Raw genomic sequence first — 19,928 nt, 5'->3', positions numbered from 1 at the left:
GCCTCTTGCACCCTCCCCTCCCTTTCTGGGCAACCAAAAAATAATTTAGCCAGGTTAATCAAATCATGGTTTTAAAGAAATCAGCAAGGTTAAAGAGAATCCGTCCTTGAAAAAATAACTTAAAACTTGGAAACAGAACATCACTTGAATTTGAAGCATATTATTCACACACGATTATCATGTTTTTCCTTAATTTGTTTTATAAGCACTTATCCAAAGCAAAAACATCAAATACATTAAAAAAAAAAACATGATTTCTTTTCCTGTTACATTGTAAAGTTCCTCAATCTAAAAACAATGGCTCTTCAAAACTCCCAGTGTCCCTGTTAAGTTTCTGCATTCAAACCCAATCCACTCTCAGCTTCTTTCTTTCTGATTTGTATTTGTTTAATTGAGATCTCCTAAAAAAAACTACTTTATCCCATATAAGGTGAGGTTTCGGAGTAGGAAGAGAAAAACTTCAAAAACAATGTGCAGCTTATACATACACAAAAACAGAGAACTCTAAGATTTCATATTATACGTATCTGGACTTCCTAATTTCACTTCTATTTATGTTCCACTCTCATTCCTACAGGGTGAAGGCCCTAGGCAGAACTATATTACAACGTTATATAAGATAAAATTAAAATGTTACAGGGATGACAGTGGCAAGGACCTTAATCTTTATGTAGGAACTTGATTTAAGTATATATATAATACACTTCTAGCAATGTGACAGTAGTTTTAGAACTTAAACTAAGAAAGAAAGGACTACATTATAAAAAGTCATGAATGCCAGGGTTAGAGTACAAAGACTTGGTCAAATAGTCACTGAGATCTTTTGGGGAGGGGAAATGTCATGACAAAAGTAGCGCGTCAGCTAACAGCACACAGGTAAGATTCGAATGGGTGAAACAGTAGAAGTATAACAGAGCTGAATGGTATTACTAATAATGAATCTTGTCATTTGGGTGCTCTCCCTTTTAAAATACCCGTATATCTACATTTACTAAACACATAAAGGTACTTTTCAAGGGATTCTTTAAACAGCAATCTTCTTTAGGCACTGAAACACCAAATTTAATTTACACAAAACTTTCTTAAAAATGTAACTATTGATTAAAATACCTCTGGTATTAATGACATCTTCTGCTCATGTTAGCCTGTAAACACTTTGGTACAAAAAAATTTGGGGGGGGGGGATCCCTGGGTGGCGCAGCGGTTTGGCGCCTGCCTTTGGCCCAGGGCGCGATCCTGGAGACCCAGGATCGAATCCCGCGTTGGGCTCCCTGCATGGAGCCTGCTTCTCCCTCTGCCTCTCTCTCTCTCTCTGTGACTATCATGAATAAATAAATAAAATCTTAAGAAAAGAAAAAAATTGGGGGGGGCCACCTGGGTGGCTCAGAGGTTGGGCGTCTGCCTTCAGCCCAGGGGGTGATCCCAGGGTCCTGGGATCGAGTCCCACATGGGGCTCCCCGTGGGAGGAGTCTGCATCTCAGCCTCTCTCTCTCTCTCAGTCTCTCATGAATAAATAGATAACATCTTTAAAAGAAATGTCGTTTTTACCTCCCAGCTCCAGGTGACATATGAGGAAACCAGGACAGTTCCAATTCCTGTCTCTTCTGCCTAATCAAGGCACTCATTTCGCTGACCTCACCAAGTTCTGTACTAAAAGACAGATTTAGGCCTTATCAGACAGAACTCGAAGAACTTTTCAGCCGAACAAGTAGGTTATTATCATAGCAGAAATTTTTGTACCTAGCACTGTAAATCACATTTAAAAGACTATGAACCTTTTTCTAAATACTTTTGATATAAACTCATTCCTAATGTAAAGTTTTTTATTACAAATCAAAATCGTATTTATATGATTCATTAAAATAATGCTTGAATTTATATCTTAAGTGACAAAATTTTTTAAAAGTCAGTTCAGAATAATATCCTTATTACTGAGAGAAAAAAAAGCAACACCATTTTCCATCTCATGAATCAAAGCTGCAGCAAGCAGTCCCAGCAGAAACTGTACCTTCAAGTTTCCCCTCTGAAACTAAGTGTAAGACAAAAGGAAAAAATAAAGGAAGCTATAGTTACTGTAACCAAAAATGGGTATAGTTCAGCTTTTCAAAAGGCTACTAAGACGTAATTGTTGTCTTTGGTAACTTGAGCCAAGCTCTAAAATTAAATCACACAATCTTAACCTGTCTTGCTTGTTCAACCAAAGCTAGGTGACTTTAAAATCCCAACTTAATCTTCAAACTCCACAAATATTTACTTAGTATCCACACACCAGTCACTCACTATAGATTCAAAGATGACTGGGTCTACTCTAAAAGTTTTGGCTGGATTACAATTTAACAAGTAGCCTACCCCTCCAGCACATAAAAAACCTGTGTAGAACAATTTATTAATGAAACAAAACCCACTAGATCAGAGGTAGTTACTACACACTACAGAGTGTCACAAAATAACAGGGTTTCTCTTTACTAGAACTAGTTTATTTTCTAAAACAAAAATAAAAAACAAGGTAGGCTTTTATGTTTGAGACAATTTAAATTTTTACCAAAAGTTAATTATAATAATTAAACCACCAAGTACAAAGACATAAATTAAAAGTAGAAAATTAAAAGTAGAAAATACTAACCAGTAAGTTCTACAGGTAAAAGAAGATTCTCCAGTGTGATTACTAGAAGAAAACATATTGGAGAAAAAATTTCTGAAGCACTGACTGGTACACTGATTTGCTCTTTGAGGCTAGAAAAGTAAAAAGAAGTTAGTGAAACAGCAAACAGACCTCCATGACAAGTAATAGTTATACTTAAATATTTTGAAATATGAGTTATGGAGTTATGTACTAAACAACCATAGAGTGTTATTATCTAGAAGACTTTTCTGTATTTGAACAAACCTTATTTATCTTTAATGTTCCATTTTTCTTTCCTTCCATTTCACTGTGTGAAGAGTTTCCTGTATAAAGACACAAAAAGACTCAATTACCTTGTCTTAAAATATTTTTTATTTTTTTAAGAAGATTTTATTTATTTTAGAGAAAGAGAGTGTGTGCAGGGGGAGGGGCACAGGAAGAGAGAGGGCCAATTCTCACTGAGCCCTACAACTGGGCTCAATCTCACGATCCTGAGATCATGACCTAAGCCGAAACTAAGAGTTGAATGCTTACAGACTGAGCCACCCAGGTGCCCATTTTTATTTTAAAAGGTTATACCCCACCAGTGGATCCCCTCATAAACAAACAAACAAACAAATAAATAAATAAATATAAATAAATATAAATAATGAATGAATGAATGAATGAATAAATGCATGCATGCAAAAAACCAAAAAGGGATGCCTGGGTGGTTCAGTCCGTTAAGTATCTGACTCCTGATTTTGGCTCAGGTCATGATCTAAGGGTAGTTGAATAGAACCCCTTGTTGGGCTCCATGCTGGACATGGGGGCCTGCTTCAGAGTCTCTCTCCTTCTGATCCTCCCCCTCCCTACCCCTACTCACTCACTCTCTGTCACTCTCCAAAAAAATTAATTAAAATTAAAATTAAAATTAAAAATTAAAAAAGTTTGTAAACCAGTACTGATACTGAAAGTTAAATATGCAGAAAAGCTGTGTTTAAAATAATACTTGTATTTGTATAATTTTTCCAAATGCCTTTTTTATCTTGTTAAGCTGGAAATACAAAGAAAATTTAAAAAGCCACAACACAGAAAACTGGTAGAAGCACTGGTAAAGTGCTGTGCTCAGAGCATGAATAATCAAATTCTAGTCAACATTTTCTGGTAGCCTATGCAAACCTTAAACCACCATGTTACAAGAAATATATGCAAGATATCAAATTACTATTATTTTTTAAAGATTTTATTTACTTATTCATGAGAGACACACAGAGAGAGGCAGTCTCCCTGCGGGGAGCCCGATGCAGGATTTGATCCCAGGACCCCGGGATCACACCCTGAGCTGAAGGCAGATGCTCAACTGCTGAGCCACCCAAGTGCCCCGATATCAAATTATTTAATACCAGTAATGCAATGAATAGGTCTTTTTCTGCTATAACCTAAAAACAGGCATTGCTAATTCACCTCAAGTAGCAGCTGACCAGAGGAACTGAGGCCATCAGCCCTTGTCAACCATAAATTACCATTTAGCTACTGGCAGCAATGTCAAGTACCTTCCTTCCTTCTCAAACTTTAAAATTAGGAAGAGCAGAAGTGTTGATTAAAATAGCTTTCTGTTATAGCAATGTTTTTGGCTGCACTGCTTATGATTGTGTTTTTTGTGGTCTTACTTGTCATATCAGGAAATTTATTTCTATGGATACACACTTCCAGATAAAGGATACTTTCTGCTAACCACTAAAATTGTGTTAACACCTTTACAAATTACTGCTCTAGTTTTTCTTTACCACAAAGCCTATGTTATTAGTAATCTCAATGCATTTGTTGTCCGCAATAAACCGCTGTTGGTACTGTTGTCACTGCTCTCACCTCAGAACCCTAGAAAGTACACAGTGCAAGTGACAACAGATCTTTCAACCTTCTGCCTTGCTTGCCTCACAAAGGGCCTCGTGACTTAGTTAAAAATAAATCACACTAATGAGGAGGCCTGTTTCCTGCTACCTATAAGACCATATGTATTTGGAGTTTCTTCTGTTAGTCCAGTTGGTAATAGGCTACTTTCTACTTAATAACATACTAATTTCCTTTCACGTTACCATACAACAGCTGTTTGGTTTCCTGCTATTATCCATCCTTCACACATGTCCCACCCAGAACTGTTCTAACAAATGTAATTTCAACATTGGGGAAAGGAGTACTGGCTGAGTTCCAGGAATTTAATTTCTTGCTCTTCAATGTTTATTTAAAAGATACTTTTGTTATAAGAAGATTTTATTTGAGGGGGGGCAAGCAGGGGGAGGGGCAAATAGAGAGGGAAAGCAGACTTCCCACTGAGTGAGAAGCCTGACAGAGGCCTCAATTCCAGGACCCCGAGATCATGGCCTGAACCAAAGTCAGACACTTAACCGACTGAGCCACCCAGGTGCCCTGATACTGATTTTTAAAAACTGAGTGTAAAGAAGTCAGGAATAAAAAATCATAGGCACTCAACCACATTCTAGAAGTAACTATCTCCTTCAGCTAAACAGAATTGCTGTGTTGTAGCTATACGGAGTCTTTTATACCCTAAGGGTACTGAGTTGTTTTCACTCAAGTTTCATTCACTTAATACTTACTGAGTATGTAAAGCTTATATAGCACTCCCCTTGGAAACCCATCTCAGGAAGACATATTAAAAAGAATGCGCTCTATGTGAAGAACTGTTTTATGGCCAATGCTACATGTGAAAATTCAAAAGGTATTTCACCTATCTGGGTATTTCTCAGGTAATTACTGAGCAGCTCCAATAACAATCTCAAAAATATTCAATACTGGTGGATTTGTCTGAACTGTGGTCTCCAAGAGACAATTTCACAAATCCACCCTACTAATAATCTATCTGCCTCTGGACAGCAATGATAGGCCTTTACCTTTCTTTTTTTTTTTTTTTTTACATTTCATTTTTTATTAAAGGAATGAATGTAAACAGGACTTCTAGATTTATAGAGAAAAACTACAGAAATTTCCCACTCCCTGTAAGCACTCATCAAATCTCTTACCTATTTCTTCTAAATATTTGCCTCTTTACTTCTAAATAATAGGTCTATGCTACTCCACCTTGATTTTTTGGTTTCAGACATTTTCTAGTGATTTTTTTTTTTTTTAACTACAGAAGATAAGACTTTAAACACTACTGCCCTACCCACTCCCTTAGCTGCTTCCACTGAATGTTCTTTTTGATATATCAACATTTGATAAGCAATATTACATTAATATAACTATATAAACATTATTCACAACCATGTACTAACTTATGATTATTTTTCTTGTACACTGTTTGCTTTTTCTAGGGTTAATTAACTACTGTTTTCTCTTTTCCTTTTTCTCTATATTAGCTAACTCTACAACAAAAGTATAAATCTCCTATTAATACACTCAAACACATCAACTCACCCACAAAATCTATTTCCTACTCTCTCGGAAATGCTATTTCTTTGTCCTGCTCCAGTCTGAACTGGTAACTCTCTAAAAGCTGTTTAGCAGTCATTCTCAACTATCCTCTATCATTATTATCCCAGTAATCCCATTTATCTTTTCTCTAGGTCAGAACTCATTTTCTGAATCTCACATTGTTCCTTCATTTACTTTCTCATTTAGTGAAGCATGCACATCCTCCAGCTGAATACTGAGAAAGGGTGTGTGATAATTGATTTTTGAGCTCTTACGTGTTTGACAATGTCTTTATTCTACCCTAATACTTGGCTGACAGTTTAACAGGGTTTACAACGTCCTACGTTAGTAATTATTTTCCCCAGAATTTTCAAGGCATCGCTCCAGTGCTGCATCCATTGTTGATAACATTCTTTTATACATGGGTCTGTTTTCTCTCTCTGGAACCTCTTAGGATCTTGTTATCTGCAGAGTTCTAGAATTTTATGAAGCATATGAGTTCTTTCCTCTCTGCTATTCTGGGAAAATTTCCTTTGTAGTACCTTTTCTTGATAAGTTTCTGCCTTTTGACTTTCTTCTTTCTAAAATTCTATTATTTGATACTGAATCTCACAGACTAATAGTTTATTGTCTCATTAACTTTTCATCTCACTTTCTCGGATTTTTCAGCTTATCCTCTATGCCTGTTGAATTTTTAAAATTTCTACTATAACATTTTTGATTTCCAAAAGTTTTCCTTTTTTAGTCTTTGTTTCAATGATGAGCTATCCTTTCTTTTATCTGTGAGAATACTAACTTTTAAGTTGTTTTGTGTTTCCCAGAACTTGGTTTATTCTTTCAGGTTCCTTTTGTCTCTGTTTTGACCTCTATTATATTGGAGGTTTCCCTCAAATATCTGGTGATCCTTGATTTGTAAGACACTAAAATACTGATTGAAAAATGGTGAGAATGGGTGGTCAGAGCATTTCAACTAACAGGTTTTAATGCAGGGTGATCAAGCAGAGATCTGGCTATTTCATTTGGAGACTCCCAAACATCAGTAACTTAAGTCTTTTCTCTTAGGCAAGATAGTATCCCAGAAGATGCCTCCTATTTCCCACTCTGGGAATAAACAAGACTGCCAGTGCTATAGGTAGAGAACTAGAGGCCTTAATTTTTTGACTTAATTTCCCTCTCTTTACTCTGTTGTTTCATCTATACTCATTTGTGCCAGAGTTTAATCTGGTTTAACCACTCACTCTAGAGAGTTAGCCTCCAGTCAGCCTGGGTAGACTCCTTCCCCTACCCTGTTCAGCCAAGACTCTGCAGGATAAAGATCTTTTTTTTTTTTTTTTTAAGATTTTATTTATTTACTCATGAGAGACACAGACAGAGGCAGAGACATAACATAGACAGATGGAGAAGCAGGCTCCCAAGAGGGGAGCCTGATGCAGAACTCCATCCCAGGACCCCAGGATGACATCCTAAGCCAAAAGGCAGATGCTCAACCACTGAGTCATCCAGGTGCCCCAGGATAAAGTTCTTTAAAACATTTTAACCAATTCTGGGTTTTGGCACCACCCATATCCCTGCCTTCAAAGATAATGGAGGACTTCAGACCCAAGACAGACTAAGATTCTATGGTATGTTAACTGATTTCTTCTTAGCTCCACTTTCCCCATGAAAGGTTCAGCTTTCTGCTAAGACAATTAAAAAAAAAAAAAAACTGTACCTTCAACATAGGGCTTGAACTCATGCCCCCAAGATCAAGAATCACATGCTATATCAACTGAGCCGGCCAGACGCCCTATCTGTTAAGACAATTTACCATTCACTTCACACAATCACTTTCAAGTTTTGTGGACATCTCTTATCTGCTGTCTCTTCTCCCTAGTTCTCTGGTCTTGTGGCTTTACATTTTTCTTTCATTCTTTTGTTGTCATTTTAGTAGGGTCCTGGGAAGGAGTAGGGAATTAAACAGGTGCTATGCTTATCAATCTGCTATGCTTAGCTGAAAGCTTGTCTTACTGGAGTTCAGCACATCCTAAAACATGCTTCATGAAATACTCATCCTGAAAGATGTTTCATTAAAACATCTTTTCTACAACACAAACTATTACGAAAAAGGCTCTTAGCTTACAGCCCAGTACTTGGCAGGTAGCCAACTACAGCCTGTTTGATTCCAAAGTTAATAAACCCATAATTAAATGGACCTAGCATGTACTTACAGTACTCCATTAAGAAATGCCTGAAAAGGGGATACTTTTTATAAACTATATCATTTATAAACTATTAGCCCAAACCAAAGATTAATGTTCATTCTAAGTACAAAGTAAAGGACTTCAAAATAAAAAAAGTAAGACAACTCAGTTGTCTAGCATACATAAAGAATGAAAGTGACATCTCCTTAACAAATTTGCCAAAGGTATGCAATCTAACCTTTGCCAGTATCTTCAGTAAGGCACCAGTATCATCATCAAATGAAGAAACTAAACAATTTACATAATTTTACTTCAGTCACAGACAATTTAATGGAAAAACCAGTACAGAACCCAAGTGGCCCTACGTCCAATAAAATTGCCTATTACAATTTTACAATTTTAACTAACATTATGCCAATAATTTCTAATCCAGATGAATGAATTTCACAATTTCATATACTTTATTCATTAGTTTGAGTAGTGTATAACATATAAATAACTTCAGGCATAAAGTCACACATGAATGTTCAAATAACAGCCCCTCCCTACTTCAAAAAATGTTAAGAAATGAAAGAAGCTGGGCAGCCTGGGTGGCTCAGCGGTTTAGCGCTGCCTTCAGCCCAGGGTGTGATCCTGGAGACCCGGGATCGAGTCCCACATCGGGCTTCCTGCATGGAGCCTGTTTCTCCCTCTGCCTGTGTCTCTGCCTGTGTCTCTCTCTGTATATCTCATGAATAAATAAATAAAATCTTAAAAAAAAGAGAAAGAAATGAAAGAAGCTAAACGAGTTGCTTCCAAAATCTACTCAAGCAGTCCTAGGGGAAAGACAAGGTTTTCTCAAGAAGTTCTTTTATAAAAAGAAATTTAAATTACCCTTAGGACACAATGGCTCTTATTCAGTGTAACTAGGTAAATAAAGATGTATTTAATATGCATAACTTGCTGCTAACTCTACCTTCATCTTAATCTCTTAATTCTTTGCTCAGTCATCAAATGCCTACATTTAAGCACCTAAGGTTGCTTTTCTCTGGTATAACTTTGAGACATTACTGCCCTCAAACTTTGAGACAATTACAAGTGACATTTATAGGTTCTCTTCGTGTCTTCTAAAGAGGCAATTTGTTAATAAATAGTATTGAAGAAATATAAGAAACATGAATTTTTTTAAAAAGGAGAAACAGTTTAATGTAGTAGAACCAATGAAAACAAACATCAGAAGAAATGTTCCCACCAAAGGGCAGAGGTCAGACCATGAGCACCATTAGATGCTAGCAACTCTCCCTGCCACCACTTCACACTGAAATGAAGGAAGGGGCTGCTGAGTGACTTGCCTTTTTTCAGATTTTAATTCAATTAACATATAGTGTATTATATTAAGTTTCAGAGGTAGAGTTCAATGGTTCATCAATTATATATAACACCCAGTGCTCATTACATCATGTGCCTTCCTTAATGCCTGTCACTCAATTGCTTCATCCCCCCCACCCTTCCCCTCCAAGGACCCTCAGTTTGTTTCCTATGATTATTAAGAGTCTCTTATATGGTTTTGTTTTCCTCTCTGATTTCGTCTTTATTTTTCCTTCCCCTATGCTCCCTCTGTTTTGTTTCTTAAATTTCACGAGTGAAATCATGATAACAGTCTTCCTCTGATTTATTTTGCTTAGCATAACACCTTCTAGTTCCATCCATATCATTGCAAATGGCAAGATTTCATTTGTTTTTGGTGGCTGGGTAATATTCCATTTTATAAATATATATATATATATATATATATATATATATATATATATATAAATAACACATCTGCTGAGGGACTCCGGGCTCTTTCCATAGTTTGGCTTTCGTGGACATTGCTGCTATAAACATTGGGACTTAGGTGCCCCTTCCGAGCCCTACCTTTGTATCTTTGGGGTAAATACCTAGTAGTGCCAATTGCTGGATTATAGGGTAGCTCTATTTTTAACTTTCTGAGGAACCACCATACTGTTTTCCAGAGTGGCTGTACCAGCTTGTGTTCCCACTAGCATTGTAAAAGGGAGGAACATGAAAAGTAAAAACTCTTAAAGGTCCTATTCCTATAACTGTGATTTATGAACTTTACTCTGAAAAAAAAAAAAAAAAAAGAGACTTATTACATTTCTGAAAGGCAAGGCAAAATAATTAGATAATTGATCTGTAAGTAGGGAACAGACATGATGCTATCAAAATGATAGTTAATTCTATACTAATTATTTTTTTAGCTCAAAAGTACATCCAAACAAGAGCTATCAAAATAAGATAATAATTTGAGTTATAAAGATGAAAGGTTTAAGATGGCTAAAATTACTAATATCATGCTTTCATATTACCTGTAGTGGGAAGAGACCCCAGATCCAGAGTCAGAAAACTGGTCAAATCCTGGCTGCTCCGAATGTTAGCTATGTGGTCTTGGTCAAGACACGGAGCCTTTTAAAACTGCCTTAAAGTTTACAATTATGAACGTCTCTGAACATTCTACAACATACAAAAACAGGATACCTACAGAACAGATTTGACTAATGTTAACATTTAGCCATTTTTATTTAACATTAATCTGTCTCCTTCCTTCATTAAAGGAAACTACTTACCTGAAATTGGTAGTATGTTCTCATGCATGTTTTTATTACTTAAGCTTCCTGAGTCTTGGTTTTCTATTTGTTACTCTATAGGTCAATTATCTTTTATTATCATAAGTAGTTGCAGCCAAGGACAATCAAAGAGTAAGTACTTAATAGCCACTACCACTTTGCATGATATCCTTGAAAATGCTATTCAGAAAATACCCACAAGAAACTTAAAATCTTATAGAAGAAAAAAGAAAAAAAAAAACAAACAACCCACACACCTATGTGACAGGTTTCAATAACTCTAGCAATTACTCTTTTTGGTGCTCATATTGTCCCATTTTTTGGCTAGAGGGAGCCCAATCAAATTGATCCCTAAGACTTTATGTTATGATGCCAATAGCCTAAAAAACTTCCTTGATTTTAGAAAAATGTTCTAGGAACATCTTATTTACTACCTCAAACCCAGAATCAGTTGTTTACTTCAAGGTGCCCTGGTACTTTTATTGGGAAATAGTATTTGAAGAAATCCAGGCACCAGGGCTGGGTTACAGTGTTTTCGTATCATTTACAAATTTTATTTTATAAATCCTAAAACAGCTCTTTAGTTACCTTGTAATGAAAAGAACCCTTCTCCCCCAATTCATGTCTACCTGGAAACCTCAGAATACTGCCATTTAGAAATAGGGTCTTGGTAGATGCAATTAAGGTAAGATTGATAGAAGATCATACTGGATTAGGGTGGACGCTAACTAAATACAATGAGAGTGTCCTTATCAGACACAGAAAATTATATAGAGAGACAAAGAGAAGGATATATAGGGAGACAATGAAAGGACATGTGGAGATGGAGATGCCAAAGATGCAGCTACAAGCCAAAGAATGCCAAAGATTGCCAGGAGCCACCAGAAGTTAGGAAGAAGCAAGGAACTGTTGGGGATTTACCCCAAAGATACAGATGCAATGAAACGCCGGGACACCTGCACCCCGATGTTTATAGCAGCAATGTCCACAATAGCCAAACTGTGGAAGGAGCCTCGGTGTCTACCAAAAGATGAATGGATAAAGAAGATGTGGTTTATGTATACAATGGAATATTACTCAGCCATTAGAAACGACAAATACCCACCATTTGCTTCAACGCGGATGGAACTGGAGCTGGAGGGTATTATGCTGAGTGAAGTAAGTCAATCGGAGAAGGACAAACATTATGTGTTCTCATTCATTTGGGGAATATAAATAGTAGTGAAAGGGAATATAAGGGAAGGGAGAGGAAATGTGTGGGAAATATCAGAAAGGGAGACAGAGCATAAAGACTCCTAAGTCTGGGAAACGAACTAGGGGTGGTGGAAGGGGAGGAGGGCGGGGGTGGGGGTAAATGGGTGACGGGCACTGAGGGGGGCACTTGACGGGATGAGCACTGGGTGTTATTCTGTATGTTGGTAAATTGAACACCAATAAAAAATAAATTTATTATAAAAAAAAAAAAAGGAAGAAGCAAGGAAGGATTCTTCCCTAGAACCTTCAGAGGGAGCATGGGCCTGCCAACATCTGGACTTCAGAATTCTAACCTCCAGAATGGTGAGAAAACAAATTTCTGTTGTTTTAGGCCACCAAGTTTGTGGTTAATTTGTTACAACAGCTCTAGCGAACTAATATAGACCTAGGCATAGCTTTCTTTTGTTTTTAAATCAAATCATAAATAAAAATTAGTAATACAGGCATAATAAATCGTAAAACTTCCTTACATGCAGAATCAAACTTTTTCTAATTACACACCTTTCTGGACTTACGATGGGATTATGTTTCAACAAACACACTACACTGTAAGTTGAAAATACTTACATTTAATACACCTGAGCTACCAAACATCACAGCTTAGCCTACCCTACCTTAAACACACTCAGAACACTGCCATTAGCCTACAGTTGGGCAAAATCATCTAATACAAAACCTATTTTATAATAGTGTTGAATATCTCATAGATAGAATTTACTGAATACTGTACTGAAAGTGAAAAACAGATAGGCTGTATGGGTACAGATTGGTTATATTAGTAGAAGTATATTAGCTTTTTACTCTCATGATTGCATGGCCCAGCATCACAAGAGTACTGTATGTACTATGTATACGTATCACTGGCCCAAGAAAAGATCAAAATTCAAAGTGTACTTTCTACTGAATGTGTGTCACTTTCTCACCAACAGAAAGTCAGAAATCCTAAGTCTAAACATCATAAATTGGGGACCATCTGTAATCTGAAAATAAATAGATCTTATTTACATATGACATGCAAATATCCATGTTTCTTCAGAGCACCTCTAGTGGTTGTAGTGTAGGCTTCTTAAGTGTGAGAATTCTTGATAATACTCCTAAACATTCTATCAGCATTCACCATTTCAGTAATTAGCAACACCATTTTAACAGTTCATCAGGCCAAGACCTTAGAATCAGCCTTATATGCAACATTCAATCCATCAGCAAATTCTGTTAATTTCACCTCTGAAATATATTCAGAATTGAACCACTTCTCACTATTTCCACCAATACCTTCTTGGCTCAATCTACCATGATCCGTAGCTTAGAAAATGGCCACCTAACTAGTCTCTCAGACCTCCTATGATCTATTCTCCCCATAACAGGAAATTTACCCTTTAATAACATGTCAGATCACGTTACCCTAGAAAATTCCTCTCATTTCACACAGGCCCTAAAGGACCTGCCTACCAATGTCCTACTCTTCCTCCTCTACCTAACTCAATCATTTTAGTTATACTGATCAATGTGCTATTCCTTGAACATATCAAGGTTGCTCTTGCTCAGGGCTTTTGTATTTGCTATTGCCTCACAAACTAGAACACTCTTCCCTGGGATATCTTTATCGCTTCCATCCCTTAATTCTTTTAGGTTGCTAATTTAAATATCCAAGAGGATAAAATATCCAATTTTATCCAAGAGGATTTCCCTGATCCCTTATATAAAATATCATATCCACAATGTCATCACCCTTTATCACTTTACCCTGTTCTTCTTTAAAAGCACTTATCACTACCTGTCATATTATACATTTATCTTTTTATTGTCCACAGAAGATACACTATTAGCAAGTACTTTATCTCTTTTGTATACTACTATACTCCTAAGAGTCTAGAACTGTGCTTAGTATGGTTTGTTGAATGGGAAGAGTTGATCCCAATTCCCTTTGGCTCTACTAGTATAAATAAACATCTTTTTCTTTTTTTAAATTTTTTTTTTATTTATTTATGATAGTCACACAGAGAGAAAGAGGGAGGCAGAGACACAGGCAGAGGAAGAAGCAGGCTCCATGCACCGGGAGCCCGACGTGGGATTCGATCCTGGGTCTCCAGGATCGCGCCCTGGGCCAAAGGCAGGCGCTAAACCGCTGCGCCACCCAGGGATCCCCATAAATAAACATCTTATACTGAGTACGTGCTGTATACGGATTTAGAATTTAAATCTGAGTAATTTTCATTAAATAACTAAATACATGTTAACTGTGTCATCAGGTACATAATCTATTTTAATGAAATAAATAAAACTGGCCATTTCACATATATTAAACTCCTTCAAGTAAAAAGCAACATCATAGGAAAAACTAAAAGGAAAATCAAGTACCCTCAATGAATCCAGGTTTGTAAAGACATTTGCTCATAACTACCTAGGTATTAGTTAGTACTCCTGTAGTATCCACTCATAAAGCATAATGAGTATTTCTAACTATTCTAAGCCACACAAATTAATTAAGGCATCTTCACTTAAGTAGACACTGTGTTACAGGGCTTGGACAGTGTTAACCTTCTGGCAGGAAGAGTTTTCTCTCCCTAAAAAGAAGTCCATGCAGAAGACATATACTAAAGGAATTTTTAGTAGTCCTAAAATTAAGATTAATATAGGGAGAACATGCCAAGTTACTAAAGAAAATCTAACTCATTTATCTTCCTCAGCATTAAATTTCATATCAGATCTTAGAGTTACTGAGCAAAGGTTATCCATAAAAAAGGATGCTAATCTATAGCAATGACAGAAAAACAAAGTTTTGACACCTAAACTTTTTAACAAAAGAAAAATGCTATATAACCACAGAAGCCCTTATACTACTACTTTCATGTTAATAGTAAATTCAACGGCAGTAAATGTGGGGACCTATAAACCTGAAAGATCATGTTAATTCCACTCAGAAAAAGTAACAACACCCAAACTTCATAACATAAAAAATGAAGCTGATTATCATTTATTTTTAAGACCAATGAATTCATTAATTCTTTGAATCTATAAATAGAAATTCATTGTAACCTAACCTGGAAAATAAATGTTCATCCCCTTGCTTACAAACAGCTCATAGTAAATTTTTCTTTGGAACAGAATAAACGGCTTGAACCCTGAGGAGGAGTCACAAAGCACAAAAATGGTGCCATTTTTCTCAGGCCCTGTTGCAGGCTTTCCTGAATTAGAGAACCACACACCAGACAAGAACAAAAGACAGGAATATTTAACTGCTCATGTAGATAAATCTATAAGAGGTGCTTCATTTCCAAACAAAAGTTTCAAATTAAAAGTGTGGCTAGAGGCCAAACCACAACTTCTCCTGGGAACTGTGACTTAACTTCCTACTGCCACAGACTTCTCCTAGTAACCATGAAGCTACTGCTTAGTTTCTGGCCCACAAACTGTTTTACCTCACCCCCCTAAGGACTTGTGCAGAGTGCAGTTAAGACCACATGCAGGCTGCTAACCACCAAATAATTAGAAAACTCTTCTCTCCTTCCCTTTTCTAACACAAACAGCACGTGTGTGCACATACACTCACAGGCCATCTCTTCCATCCCTCCAAGCTGAGCATAAAGGGGAGAAGACAGCATAGGTGACTCCAGGAAAACAGTTTATATAGGACTGATCACAAGAGGCAGAGCTCAGTAGAGTTTTGGACATGACTATTTTCCAAACCAAAACATAACTAATAATTCTTATTAGAACTTTAACACAAGCATTGAAGTTAAAAAACAAATAAGATAGAAAACACAAGAAAGTCACTTACTATGTGTCATCTTCAAGTCATTAAGTTTTGCACTTAATAGATCTTCTTTTACTTTTTTCCTGTAAACATTAATAAAGAGGTGAAATAACTAAGTTATTACTCTGCCCATTTATTTTCAATTTGCTGCTAAGCAAAATAAGACTGATAATGCACTGGATTTTAAATTCTAGCAAAGAAAGCATGACTAGTTGTCACTCCCCATTCAGTTGCCACTTTCCACTCCAATGACTTATAAATGAGGTTCATTACCAAGAAAAAAAAAATCTACCAAGAAAAAAAAAATTTCCCAATTCACTCAGTAAATTAGTATAAAGTATCAGATAGGGAGAGATGTCAGTTTTTTTTTTTTTTCTTCAACTGCTTTAGAAGGGAGGCCAACACTGAATGGATATCTAAGTGTTGTAGAGACTAGCCTATGTGCAGTAAATGTAAGATTGAATGAGAGGAATGCTAAAAACATTCAGAGCCTACAAAGATATTGAAATATTGAATATAAATATTCAATAGCTGACAGATTTTCCACCTTGGGAGAAATCATGAAGGAACTGACTTGGTAGGCAAAAGCAAATTATTATTTTGCATCTGTTATTTCTCTATACCATCCCACTACCACAAATCCCTGAGGAAAAAGCAGTTAAGCATATGGACTATTTCAGCTGTGTTAGACCCACTGAATGGCCCTGTTATAGGTCAGACAGTGACAACCACTGCACTCTCAGTAAGGGCCAGAAAAAATTCAGAGAAAGCATAAAATCCATATCCATGACACAGCTACACCTAGTGATAGGAGATGAAGCTAGCAGAAGTTCTTCAGTGTGCTGGGAGAAGTGTGCAACTATCTTCTATGTAAACATAAAATGCAAGAATCAAAACTGACTCATACAGTTAAAACATTAATAAAATTTGCTCTAATGCATTTACTAACTTGGGTTTATGACTGGGTTCTTGGAATGCTGTGTTCCATAAATCCCTTAAAATCACATACAAAGTTTTGTCTGTAAGTATGTTTTATGAACTGCTTTTCCAGTAGAAGGTGTCTGTAGCCTTCTTCAGATTCTCAAAGTCTATAACGTCCAAAAAGATTAAGAGCTACAGTACTATAAATTGTGGCATAATTTAATAAACCTTAAGAACTACTGTCAAATGTTTTAGCAACTAAATAAATCTACTCTGTTAATAAATAAGTAGTCTGGGGGGGTGCCTGAGAGGTGTCCAACTCTTGGTTTCAGCTTGGGTCTTGATCTCAACTGAGATCAAGCTCCATGTGAGGCTACATGCTCAGCATGGAGTCTGCTTAAGACTCTCTCTCCCTCTGCTGCCCCCTTGCCTAAAATAAATGAATCTTTAAAAGAAGAAGAAAAAAAAGTAATTAGTACCCTGATTTAATGTATTAATCAATCATAGATTTAAGTATGAATTGGCAATATATATTGTCTTAGGAATACAACTTTTGGACAGTTCTGAATATATGTCAGATCAAAATGGGCTTAACTTTTAAATGTATTAGAACAATTCACATATTAATAAATTAATTTCCAGTACACTATTAACTCAATTTAGTTAAAAAAATATATTAAACATCTATTATACTTATGTACTAAACAATGTATTTCTAGGCATTTATGTTTTAACAGCAGCAATTAAAGAAACAAATCCAAACTTGTTAAAACACAAATGGTTGTTACGGTAGGTACCAAGTACCTGCTACAATATAAAGAAAGAAAACCATCAATAATAAGCAGTTTCAATTACAACTGTCTTATGAAGAATGCTGTGCTATACATCATTAGTTACTTTCTACTTTTTGCCCATAAATATTAAAGCAGTGCTATGCAAAATGTGGTCAGTGGAGTAGGGCTTATTCATTATTTGTCATATACAAAAATGAGTAAGCTTTAACTTACACTGCTATAACGTTTTTATTTTACAAAAATATCCATCTAAACAGATTACAGAAAAAAAACTAAAAAAAATCATCAAAGATACAGTTAAAATTCTATTTTCAGATTTCAGCTGGTCTTTTCTTAAATTACCAAGTGTGTGCTTTAAAAGAGGTAACTGAATACATTTAAACTCCACATCATTAAAAAAAAGAAGAAAAAGTATTCTTCTTCATACTAGCTCTCTTCTGGTTCTAAACATTTGGATTCCAGGTTCTAAAGTTTATCACTAACCTCATATAGCTTTTAGAATTTTCACAACAGGAGAGCTGTTTCTTAAAAGAACTTTCAGTTTTGTCTTTTGTTTCTCTCAACTGTCTTCTTACTTGAACCTAGAAGAAAAGCAAAATCATTTATTTAGAGTGATAATCCAGCATCACAAATGATAACTTATCAATTCTCCTTTGAAAGGATAAAAAAGAAACAAAATTGTCTGAATGAAAGAGTAGCCCATATACATATGCTTATTTATTCAAGCATGCTAAACCGTTAAGACTGGGTAAGTATGCTAAAGCTCTGTGGAAAAAAAAATAGTGAGAGGCGTGTAAACAGAAAGTGCTCATGAGCATAAATATATGTATATACATAGGACTGAGAAATTAACTCTATTTGAGGATAACAAAGAAGACTTTAATGACACGGTCTTAATGGCAGGAATTTGTCTAAGGAAAAAATATTCTGAATGGAACAAAGGATACGGTTGCAAGCAACAATGAGAAGCCAATGAAGACAGGGAAGAGTGTATTAGCAGGATATGAAGTCGATGTAATATATTAGGACCAGATTATAAAGGGCCTCAAATAAGAAAATAACTCCAAGGGAACCAAAGAATAAATGGAGCTACTAAAGCAAATGAATGAAATGATCAAATCTCCTTTTCAAGATAAACTTTGCCAGTGATATGGAAAATGAACCAGTTAAGGAAGAGACTATTAAGGCTGGGAAACCAAAAGAAAATTCTTATAGTCATGTCTTATAGTCATGTCGATCTACACTGTGTGTGAGACAATAGTCATTAGCCATATGTGACTAGTGAGCACTGAAATGTGGCTTGGTTGAATTGAGATGTACTCTAAGTGTAAAATATACACTGGATTTCAAAGATACAGAACAACAAAACACAAGGTAAAATATCTCAATAATAATTTTTTAAAAATACTGTATGTTGACATATTAGATATGTTGGATTAAATTAATTATAAAGATTGTTTCTTTTTACTCTTCTAATGTGACTACTAAAATTTTTAAATTATCATAGCTTGTAGTATATTTCTATCGGCAGAACCAGTCTAGACGACAATATGAGGGCTTACAAAAAAGTGACGAGAGGAATGAAGAAGAAACACATTTAAGACATTTCTCTACCCAAAGATGACAGAGAAAGAAAAAATGGAAAAGTCTCAGATGAGTTCTTGATTTATTAATGTTAGATGAAGATATAAATCTGGTTCTGAGGAAAGAGATCTGGGCTAGTGTTAGAGTTTTAGAAGCCATGCAAATACACGTAAGAGCTTAAAGCTACTGGAGTACTCGAGAAGATGTAGAAAGTACCCCCAGAAAATTGAGAGGAACTTAAAATTTTAGAAATTATTTTTAAAAAGGTTAAGGTAGGCAGAGAGCAAAGATTGTAAAAGGTCAGATTAGTAAGACAAACATATATACAAAATTCATAAAAGGATTTTACCGTAAGCCCAAGAAAATAAAGGGTAGTCAAGAGCATCACATGCAGAAAACAAAAACTATTCCAACCTTAGTGAGGACAGTTTTAGTAAAATAACATGATAGAGGTAAATGTTCAATGTAAGTTGAAAAGGAATTATGAAAAGGGAGTAAGTAAGCAAGTATAGATGTCTCTATAGTAAGCAACTATAGATAATTGGAAAGGAATAAGGATGATAAAGTGAAGATTCAGAAGTAAAGGTCAAAAGAAAATATTAAGAACATATAAGTAATGTCACATAATAGGAAATACTTTTTAAGTCTAACTAAATTAGGTTACCACTGCACCAAACTTTTTTATTACTATTTTCTATTTATTTTTTAAAGATTTTATTTACTTATTCATGAGAGACACACAGAGAGAGGCAAAGACATAGGCAGAGTGGAGAAGCAGGCTCCCTGCCAGGAGCCTGATGC

General features: G+C 35.8%; 1 protein-coding gene across 9 annotated transcripts in view; it reads right to left on the bottom strand.

The window, feature by feature from the left end:
* Positions 1 to 19,928, bottom strand: part of SCAF11 (SR-related CTD associated factor 11) — a 73,980-nt gene that overhangs the window by 11,668 nt on the left and 42,384 nt on the right. For 7 of the 9 annotated variants that reach the window (XM_072798231.1, XM_072798234.1, XM_072798235.1 and 4 more), the window contains 5 exons: positions 18,027 to 18,124; positions 15,853 to 15,911; positions 2,888 to 2,946; positions 2,624 to 2,733; positions 1,549 to 1,650 (listed from right to left, as the gene is read on the bottom strand). In XM_072798231.1, the coding sequence (XP_072654332.1) occupies positions 1,549 to 1,650; positions 2,624 to 2,733; positions 2,888 to 2,946; positions 15,853 to 15,911; positions 18,027 to 18,124 (428 nt within the window). Of the gene's footprint in view, positions 1 to 1,548; positions 1,651 to 2,623; positions 2,734 to 2,887; positions 2,947 to 6,309; positions 6,329 to 15,852; positions 15,912 to 18,026; positions 18,125 to 19,928 lie in introns of those variants that run through there. The other 2 variants (XM_072798238.1, XM_072798239.1) reach the window with 2 other exon arrangements.

This window comes from Canis lupus, chromosome 25 (assembly GCF_048164855.1).
Source record: "Canis lupus baileyi chromosome 25, mCanLup2.hap1, whole genome shotgun sequence".
Classification (NCBI taxonomy): Eukaryota; Metazoa; Chordata; class Mammalia; order Carnivora; family Canidae; genus Canis; species Canis lupus.
This window is presented reverse-complemented; position numbering and strand designations above follow the sequence as displayed.